This window comes from Malus sylvestris, chromosome 3 (assembly GCF_916048215.2).
Source record: "Malus sylvestris chromosome 3, drMalSylv7.2, whole genome shotgun sequence".
Taxonomy (NCBI): domain Eukaryota; kingdom Viridiplantae; phylum Streptophyta; class Magnoliopsida; order Rosales; family Rosaceae; genus Malus; species Malus sylvestris.
In genome coordinates this window covers 14208357-14218681 of record NC_062262.1, presented here as the reverse complement: position 1 = coordinate 14218681, position 10325 = coordinate 14208357, and the positions used below count along the sequence as shown (strand labels likewise).

The following is a 10325-nucleotide window of genomic DNA, read 5'->3' as shown; positions in this document are numbered from 1 at the left end:
AGCATCTTTTCTTTTCTTCTCCCTCTAGCTCCGCCCCATTTCTCTTTCCTCCCTCTTTTTCTTGCAAAATGCAAGTGTAAAGCTCATCGCAAATCCTTCAAAACAAGCTCATTCTCTTCACCCTCTTGCCACCGTTAAACATCTCCACCTTCCTCATCCTCTTTTTCCCAAAAATTTTCGGATCTCTCTCCCCCCTTTGATACATGCGTTGGCTTCTCCACATGCAAAGCCATCTCAAAATTTTCTAGCAATGGGTGGATTTTGAATTTTGGGGTTGAATTTTGTTGTTTTTTTTTTGTTTTTTTTTTTTTGGGTTATTTTCTTTTTAAATTTTGGTGATTGGATTTTGAGATTTGGGCAGTGGGTGGGTGGGGCTTTGTTTTAGATATGTGCAGTGATTAAAGGGTGTTGCAGAGGAATGCTTGCAAACGACACAACGTGTAAACGATGCAACGGGCAAATGGACCAAGTTTGCAGACGGGATTAGCAATCCCATACATATTGGGGGTCCTCGCTAAGACTACCTAGCAAAAGACTTAGTGCGAGTCCGACCTAGTCTCATTAATGGTAATCCTTGTTCACATCAAACACCAGCTAGCAATCCCAGCTAAGCCAATCCAATCCAAAAAAGTTTAGTGAGGGCAAACAAATGCCCCCTAAAGGTCTAGCAGTTAGGTCCTTGGTTTGCTCCTAAGTGGTATGGGATTCCACTCTCCCACAGTACCCACCTAGCAAATGCTAGAGTTTCTCGCTCCCTAAATGTTGTGGGGTCAAGCAGGGGACCTTGTGATTAGTCGAGTCAAAGACTCGGATAAACTAGTTAAAAAATAAAAAATAAAAAAACAAGAACAAAATACCATCAAGCACTAAAAGTTTGAATTATACTTGGCTTCAAATTACAGGTCAAACTTTAAAAACATTAGTGAACAAAGTTCGCTTGTCAAAGGTATTTGAGTTGAAGGAAATTAACAACATACGACGATGGAACTTCAATACATAAACGGTTAATAGGTGACATACTAGAATGAAACATCATATAAAAGCTTTCGGATGACTTCGGAGGCAATCACACAGAATTCGTGCTCATCTTCACGGTTGATAGGTGCTCATAGCAAAAACACATACCACGGAAACGTTGTTTCTTCTTTTCCCCTGAACAAGTAACATCTTGCCTAAATAATCCGCGTAAAACACGAAGCATAGACGTAAAACAAATGTTCCAATGATCTACCCCGACATTAAAAGCATTTTCATTGGGCAGGCAGTAGGCACAGCTGAAAAAAGGAAGGGGAATAAAATTACCTGAATGCATCTTTTGCGGTCAAAATTCACCAAAACGTTCACCAACCATATTTGGAAACAACATCATCAAGGGTGAGAATCTTAAGGCTTGGGGACAGTAACATTCAGAATTTTCACGTCTACTTGGGGCCTTTCTCCCCTGTCTGTCTTCACTTTTTCTATAGCCTGCCAAGTGCCAACAATAAGATGATTGTCAGACATCGATTGATCAGTCGCACTGGGGGAAGTCATACTAGTCGCGATTCACAAGTAAAAGGTATACTTAAATGCCCATCATCACTGGATGGTTTCCAAGTTTGCAAGGGAAAAAACTGTCTTTTGGCAGATAACATTTTCCTCCCTGGAGTGACTTAAATCAATGAATAATTTCTAGGCAACTTTAAATCTGTCCCTCTCATCCTCCCTCCCTCCCGCCCCTCTCGAGAAGACTGCACCAGCACATGATGACACCAGACTCGCCCCATCCCCCAGTCTCAAGGAGAAAAAAGGACCACATGCAGATGACAAACATAAAATTTAAGGCTCAATCGTACCTGCACAACATCCATCCCTTTGATAACTCTGCCAAAAACTGTGTGCTTGTTGTCAAGCCAAGGAGTTGCCACTGTGGTGATAAAGAACTGAGATCCATTTGTGTTTTCTCCCGCATTTGCCATTGACACAGTGAAAGGCCTGTCGTGTCGTAAACTGCAAGGAAACAAACATTTACATCAAAGAATACTTACACTTCAGAACTGTAACAAAATAAAAAATTGTGTGAGCAAACAGACAAAATTAGAAACTTTGTCTTCATTACAATCTCACTTGGTCCATGAAATTAAACCTTTACCTTTTATGAAATTCATCCTCAAACTCCCGTCCCCAAATGGATTGCCCACCAGTACCATCTCCTAAAGGATCTCCCGTTTGTATCATGAAACCTTTGATGACTCGATGAAATATGAGGTTATCATAATAGCCATTTCGGCAGTGTGTTGTGAAGTTCTCCACAGTTTTTGGACATTCCTCTGGATACAGTTTCATGTGTATGTCACCCATTGTAGTACGCAAAATCTGATGGGGAAGAAGGAAAGAGAATATTAGACACCTGTGAGGCTATAACACATCCCAAATAATACAGCCAAATAGAACATGATTAAAACAAAGCAATGCTGAACAAATCTTTCATGAGAATCAGGCCGCATAATTAAGAAGAAGATACACATCTAAAGATCCATACCCAAAATAAAAAATAAAAAATAAAAAATAAAAAAATAAAAAAAAATAAAAAAAAAATCCAGAAAATTGGATTTATTCATGTTTTTATGTAGAAAAGACTGAACTTATATGACACTATCTAGCAAAGATAACATGACTTAAAAATTTCCAGTAACTTAGTAATTTGGTTATTTGGTTCATCCAATCATTAATAAATTCCAGTACATTAATAAATTCCAGTACATTAATAATTTCCGTATGCTGGAATGTATAACAAGAACTTCATCTTGATTTTCTCATAAAGACAAATAACACTCCTTTTCTGAGAGAGGAAAGTCTTTCAAAATAAAATAGAAGTTTGTAGTTTTAAAATGTAGCCGTCAATTCCGTATTGTATGTCTTGCAAATAAAAAAATAAAAAATAAAAAATAAAGAACCAAACAGGATGGCATACCAAGAAGATAGAAAAAAGAAAAAAGGAGTCCAATATGCTTTACAAACAAAAAACATGCAAAACCTATATTTCCTCTTTTTACTCCTTTTTATCTCCCCTTTGCTTTCTAATTCGAGGACAACAGCATAGTAAGAAAAGAGAACAGAACGGAAGTGTACCATTTGAATTTCAGTTTCCTATTCGTAGAATTATTTTACAAGAGAATCAAGCATTATTATTGAAAAATTAAGAAAAGTACAAGTAAAACTGAGAAAAGACCATCACATCCAAGATACAAGGTAAAAGAAAACTTACCACATTGTCAGGAAGAGATGTTGTGGATGATTTACCAATCTCTGATGCAGCCAAGAGTTCATCAGCAGGTGGCTTTTCGTTGAATATATCTCTTCCCTTAGTTGCATCTTCAGGCTCCTCTGGTTCTCTCTGACTGAAGAGAGCACAAGGAAGTGAGATTATATCAAATAAGAAATGTAGAATCACAGTTCCCAAACGAATACCACAATAACTATATGAATACTTCAATCCTATGATTCCAAATGACAATCCAATTTCTTCTTTCCAAGAACTTTTACCATTATCAAGATTTCCTCCAAGTACAAATCTGGGCCAGAAAAATATCAGCATGTAATAACAACTTGGGCATCCGATCATCATTAGCCATGTAGTAATTTAAAAACAGCAAAAATGAACCAATAGTATATGCTTAAAAGAAAAACCAATATCAGACAAGTGTCTTTGAGGTTCTCTAAAGTATTTTAGTACCTGAATAGATAGATTCTGTGTTTTTTGAAAGCACAACATATGAGAGTAGGATCTGTCAAAGGCTCTTTGCTTTCATTAACATTTGCTGCAGCAGCAGGGATTTTTCTAACTTTTTTACTGCTTTTGTCACCTTGGTATAAGGCAATTCTCAAAAACCTATCATTATTCTCCACTTTTCCGAGAATTCGAGAAACTTTATTAGTGTGTAAATTTACCACCTGAAATTGCAAAACAAAATTAAAAAAGAACAAACTAGTTTCCTTTACTCAAGAGAAGTAATGGGAAGGGGGAGGGGATTATATGACTCTTATAGTACTTTTATTCCAAGGAGAGTTGCATAGATGAGAAAATTAGAGCTTTCATCAAAAACTGCATTCGGCTGTGGGGCAGATTCTGTTTTCTCAATTTCCCTCTCAACAGCCATTCTTCGCCCAAAGTCGATGGCTTCCAGCTGGTACAAAGGCACATCACTTCTCTGGAGATCTTGGGCCACCTAATCAGCACAGGATACTTGATCAATATAAGTGTTAAAAAAACAAAAGATTCTCAAAAACATTAGAGATTAACATCCTTACAAAAAATGTTCAAGTACAAAACTGATGTTACCTCGAGAGATTCATCATAAACTCGTCGTAGTTTGCCTGTGCTAAACCAAAATACACGTATCCTGCGATCGGGCGAAGTAATTGAAAATTGCTTACCATCTGGGCTAACCTGAGGAACCAAAGAGATTCTGTAACAAACTTCTTTTGTCATACATCATCTATTAAGAAAGAGTGAAACAAAACAAAAGACAAGTTTGAGCTTTTATCTAAAGATAGAAATAGGAGGAGTTCATACTCCATGAGAATCAAATGCCTGAAAAAGGTCAAATCGATTTCCAGATCTATATTCTTATGAGATGGATTGCGCAGATTACCTCGATAGAAGAAACAGTAGTTTTGCATTTCGGGATTTCAAACAGATTAGTATCACTTTTCATTCTGAATTTCACCCTGCAAGCACCACATGAAAGCAGTATGGTTCTATTAGGAAGTGGAGTCGACAACTTAAACACCTGATTAGTAAATCATTAAAGAACAGATGTAATCAGAATTGTGTTATTTGCTATGCTAATGAGAGGAAAGAGAACAGAGAACAAAAAATATGCACACAAAATGTAATTGCCAACAAGGTTTGTGAAAAACAGCACATGTTGAATTCTCACTAGTAGTCTCTCTACTTTCTAAAAAGCTGTGCTTAGTTATATTTGACTAGGATAAAGGTAAGCAAAACTTGGTAAGTTTGACTGCTCTGACTGCAACTGTAGTACTATAGACTCTTGCGGTCTTACCGCTATTTTCTAACAAAATCAATCTTACAGGAATTGTGAATGCTGATCATATGAACTTATGATCCTCATAATGTTTTCCACATAAAAATTTGGTGTATTTTTAATTTTCTTATACAGTTTCTCTACCATATTGATGAAGGAAAGTTATCATATTAACATGCCAAAGTGCACATACCCAGTCTCTGGAAACTTAAGGGTGTCAGGAGTCCAATACTCAACCATTCCCTGTTGATCAGCTGAAATCACTGTATCAAATACAGGATTATACCTCATAACTTTCACTGGGCCCAAATGTACCTGAGGAATGGAATAAGAAATGAAATGGAAAACAAAATTGGAAGTTCAATTTATTTAATAAAAAATATGACTTTGCGCGGCCCCGGGGAGGGGAAGGAATGCCAACTTGCAACAACATACCTCTCTGGAGATAATAGGTTCATTTGTACCAGATCGTGCATCGAAAATGTGTACATATGATGAGTCCCTGTCACTGATGGCAAGCCTGGCTTTGACATCCCCTTGTTTGTAGACCCACTCAACAGCACCAGGAACAAACTCTGTGCGAATCATGACCATCATATCATAGTTGACTACGTCATATATCTTCACAGATTTGTCATTTGAAATTGTACAGCAAAGCAAACCATCAACACTAACCTGCATAGCTGAACAAGTCATGGTTGATGACTACAATAACAGGAAGATTTGAAATCTACATACAATCACTAATAACCAAAAAAATCAAAATGGTAGGCTGGCTCAGCCAAATAAATAGGTGTGCAATAAACTGAAAAATTACAAAACCAAATACAAAAAATCCTCAAATATCTACACACACAAATCAGGACATTCCTGTATATGACATGAGTAATAGGAACTAAGAGAAACATGGGAACTAAACATCAGTTATGAACAAACTTTAGTCATTACCATCAGAATCTGAAATTTGAGGACACAGCATCAGATATCATTTTTATTTGAGTTTTTATCACAAACGGTCCCTGAAATTGACAGAACTCCTCATTTTGGTCCCTGAAATTCAAAATCAATAAATGTCATCCCTGAAATTGACTACCGCACATCAATTTGGTCCTTCCATTAAAATTTTGTTAGTAATTCTGTTAAATTGCTGACATGCACAGATGTGGGCTCTACCAGTACAATCAAATAGGGTGACATGGATTATAAACAATAGTCAATTATTTTAAACGATTTAGAGTTCTAAAATTTATAAAATAAAGTAAAAAGGGAAAATTTCACAATGCTACCATCTCAAGTGAAAGACCAGCGCTGCTGCCATCTCCAGTGAAAGGAATAGCTTGAATTGTTCCCAAATGCAATTGGCCAGTTCTCCATTCGAGAACATTTCTGCAAAGTTTGCATCTATTGTAGATTTGGGAAATTTTCGGATCTTGAAATTTGAGACCCATTTGGCTGTTCTCTGATGTGTTAAAGACTGAAGTTGTTTGGTGGTAGGCAGGAGATGAACGTGCTGGAGGAGGAACAGACTGATTTCGAGACTGGGGTGGTTGTTCCAAAGAGGAATGTGAAGACGCATGATAAAGGTTCGGACTGCTTGGAAGATTTGGTGGAGTTTAGGAATTTGAGTTTGGTAGTTGAGAGAGTGCATGGTGTTGTCAACGAGTTCATTGAGGTTTTTTTTTTCTATTTTTTCTGTTTACAATAAGTTTTATTTTTTATTTTTGGGCTCAACTATGTGCCACGTCAGCAAAGTACAGAATTACTAACGAATTTTAACGGAAGGACCAATTAATTGTGTGGTGGTCAAGTGCAACGACGAAATTAATTGATTTTGAATTTCAAGGACCAAAATGAGGAGATAAGTCAATTTCAAGGACTGTTCGTGATAAAAATCCTTTTTATTTAGTACCAATATTGTGGATCGAAAAAAAGGAAAAAAAAAAAACCACAGCTAACTTTGAATATCATGAGTAACAGGATGACCACTAGTTCGCTACACAATAAACTGAGCGTACATAGCTTGTCTGCTTGACAAACAAATCCTCTATCAAACAGGATTAGAAACATATAGCTGTACCTCATTAATTAGAGAGCTAAAGTTTCAGCTAACTGTGATTAATACAACCTAACACATATTCAGGAACCCTAAGTTGCACGCACAAACTAAAACAGGAGATCAATATGCAGCTTTTATGCGTATGCTGCTGTATAAGGATAAACCACTTCCGATTGCATGTTCAGAGTCAGCCCAATATTTAGAACGAAAGCAGTGATCAATCTAAAAGTTAAATACAGCATGAGTACACATGTAGTAATGTCGAGGAATAACTCACAGCTAAGCCTTCAATTGGACCAAGGTGGGACCTAAAATGCTTTGCAAATTCAATGCCAATAGCCTTTTTCTTCCAAAACTTCAAATGTCCTGGTAGGAAAAAAAAAAACAAAACACAAGAATAAGGAATGGAAAATAGCTTAGAAATTGAAGAAAACCAAAAAGATCATAATGCAAGATCTTATGAGTAGTATCACCAATTTCCCAGTCCAGGTAGTAATATTAATTAGATTGCATCTATTTAGAGGGCAATAAAATATAAATTCAGGCCGTATTACTGCAATGCTATCTGGCAGAAGGAAATTTATACCCATCCTTGTATTTACACACTTATTTTGAAAAGTGGGAGAGTACATTCCTTGATATTTCAGGATGTAATCATTGACATAGTATGCTAGCTATGCAAATCTCATTCGACACAAATGCACACTTCATCTTAAATGCCTACTTCCATTTTACTGAAACACACAGGAGGTGAAATTAGGCTAAAGAATCTTTTCTCTTTCTTGCAGACATATACATATTAGGCTACATATGGGGCTCATTTGGTACACATGATTGGATTGGAATGGAAAACTCTCAAATCTCAAGGTATGTTGAAGGTGGAAGTGAATGGTTTTTCATTTGGAGGGGATTAGAAGAGGATTAGCTATGAAGGAAATTCATCCCTTCTAATCCTACCATTTTAAGGAGAATTGGATGGATAAGTTTTCATCATGAGTAATCCATCTTCTATCATCTAGGTGGTCACAATTTTATAATTTCTCCCTTCAACATACCTTTAATTTAGTAGGTTATACATTCTAATCCAATCATGTGTATCAAACAAGCCCTTTGTCCTTAAAGTTGGATTGGATTGGATAGCTCACTAGATTAAAGGTATTTTGAAAGACAAAATGGAGGCCAACTTCAAAAATTGGTCTATGTTGAAGGTAGAACAGTGGATTAGTCATGACTAGTCCATTTAATTCTTTCAACTAGGACAAAATTTGGAAGTTGGCCTTCATTTCTTAATTCAACATACCTTGAATGTGTTAACTTATCTAATCCAATCCAATCCTTGGTACCAAACGTGGCTGTAGAATATGTGCCACCATGCCTTGCATTAAACTCTTACTCACCACGATGTCAACAAAACCTAGCAACCACTGATTAGGCTACAAGTCAGTATCGTACCCTGGTACCCACATCACTCTATGTGGATGTGCACATGAATCACATTACTCTTATCGTTTGCACAAGAGTAGTAAACCGACATAGTATTTAGACCTTTGGATGGCAATAACTAACCTCAACAAGCCTTTGAAAAATCAGCATGGACACATAGCCAATTCATTAATTAACACTACATATACACAAGTAGCTGATGACGTGCACGATACAAGAGGAATAATAGGACTTTGTAAAAAGAGTATCTTGCTATCATTACCATCAACACTTCCAGTTACAACAAAATCCGCCGACGACACAGCAACATGCGTAACAACGTCCCGGTGCATATAACTTTTCTCGTACCTGTTTATGCCACAAAATAAGAGAAGGAAAGAACATGAGAATTGTTTAACCGGACGACCAATGCTATTGGCAGGGGGGGGCATAAACAATCATTATCAAGAGTTTGAATACAACTCATTCCAGCCAAAACAACAGGGATCATAACACATGGAATTTGGTTAATTAACATGAGCTGAGTTCCCAAGGGTTTTAGGGTTTATGAAGCCAAACAACAAATGGCATTTTCGAATCGAAACTGGATTTTCAAACTCCAACTGAAATTGCAACATATGATTACTGAAATTCAAAATTAAAACTACGAGTTGGACCAAAAAGCAATCAGAGAGTGAAAGAGGGAAAAATCAATACATACATTTGAGCGGAGGGAAGAGCATCGAGGTAGGCGTGCTCGAACTGGAGAGGCCGCTTGGGTCGAGCGCGAGGGGGTGGGGGTGGGCCGGGACCCACCATGGGCTCCTCCTCGGTCTCCACCACGGCCGAGCTCGCGTTGCCGTTCTGGGATTCCTCTGCGTCTGTTGGTAGGGTTTCTCCTCCGTTCTGAGTTTCCTCCATGTTTGCTTGCTGCTAGGGTTGTTGCTCGAGACGAAAGACTGCAATCGCACTGAAGCAGTAGGTTTCGAAGGCGAAGCTTGAATTGTTGGAGTGAAAGGAAAGCACTGGAATTCTGGATTTTTAATTTAAAAGGGACGATGAAACACCGCCGCCATTTTTCACACGGGGATCTGGACCGTTACCGGTTGGGCTATTTTAGCCCGAAAAATGAGCGGGACTCTTTGGGCCTAACAGCTGCTTTTAATAAGTAACTAGCATATGATTAAAACAAATGGGCTGACTAAATGTTACAAAAATCAACATATAAAGTTCTAATTTTACCCACATATTAAAATCCGTCTAGGTCCCGCCCGGACGTTAGGCCCCAACTGGCTGCCCGACTAGCGTCTAGTGTCTTTATAACCTTACTTATAAGTAAGGAATCGGAAAAGTATAAGTTTTTCCTTGAATTCATAACCAAATACCTAAAAATCAAAAATTAGATCGATTAGGGAAGACTAGTTAATTTGATTCTCTTTTCTTACTTTCTCTATTTTAAGTTCTCTTGTTCTTGCAAGTGACCCTTTATCAGAGTGGTGGAAAAGTGTTGAGCTTTTGCATGACAGTGTAGGTTCAAACCCCGTTGTTAGCTAATCTAACATCTAATGTAACAAAATCCATTGTTTGACCAAACAAAAAATTAATAAATTATCTTGTTCCTTTATTTTTTCTATTATTGTTAAGTAAACATGCTTTAAGAAGAAGGAGGAGGTTTTGAAGTCGGGTTCAGGATGTAGTAGATTGAAGATGATTACTTACTCACCAGGATAATTCACCACTTGCATAATTATTTTTTTATATTTCACATTTAGTGCTTGAGATACGATAAAGTATTTGTGGTGAAGGTGGAATGAAGA

General features: G+C 37.3%; 1 protein-coding gene across 5 annotated transcripts; it reads right to left on the bottom strand.

Annotated features, from left to right (window-relative positions):
• Positions 1-854: 854 nt before the first annotated feature.
• Positions 855-9615, bottom strand: LOC126616233 (peptidyl-prolyl cis-trans isomerase CYP71-like). 5 transcript variants are annotated; one of them, XR_007621062.1, is made up of 14 exons: positions 9230-9615; positions 8792-8877; positions 7364-7452; positions 5466-5705; positions 5224-5345; positions 4635-4710; positions 4322-4429; positions 4032-4208; positions 3716-3933; positions 3248-3380; positions 2132-2355; positions 1836-1989; positions 1303-1467; positions 855-1172 (listed from the first exon to the last, which is right to left on the bottom strand). XR_007621062.1 is itself a non-coding variant. In XM_050284248.1 (13 exons), exons 1-13 carry the CDS (start codon positions 9427-9429, stop codon positions 1384-1386), a joined length of 1911 nt encoding a protein of 636 aa, XP_050140205.1. In that variant the 5' UTR covers positions 9430-9615; the 3' UTR covers positions 1299-1383. The 5 variants fall into 5 exon arrangements, 1 of the variants encoding a protein (XP_050140205.1); XR_007621061.1 differs by having other exon boundaries at positions 855-1152; XM_050284248.1 differs by lacking the exon at positions 855-1172 and having other exon boundaries at positions 1299-1467.
• Positions 9616-10325: the final 710 nt, after the last annotated feature.

Excerpts from the sequence above, each read along its gene's own strand:
- LOC126616233 (XM_050284248.1), bottom strand. The coding sequence starts at position 9,429 with ATGGAGGAAACTCAGAACGGAGGAGAAACCCTACCAACAGACGCAGAG. Across the intron at positions 1,990-2,131 it reads GAGGATGAATTTCATAAAAG|TTTACGACACGACAGGCCTT; the intron begins GTAAAGGTTTAA and ends GTTTCCTTGCAG. Across the intron at positions 1,468-1,835 it reads AAGGGATGGATGTTGTGCAG|GCTATAGAAAAAGTGAAGAC; the intron begins GTACGATTGAGC and ends GGCACTTGGCAG.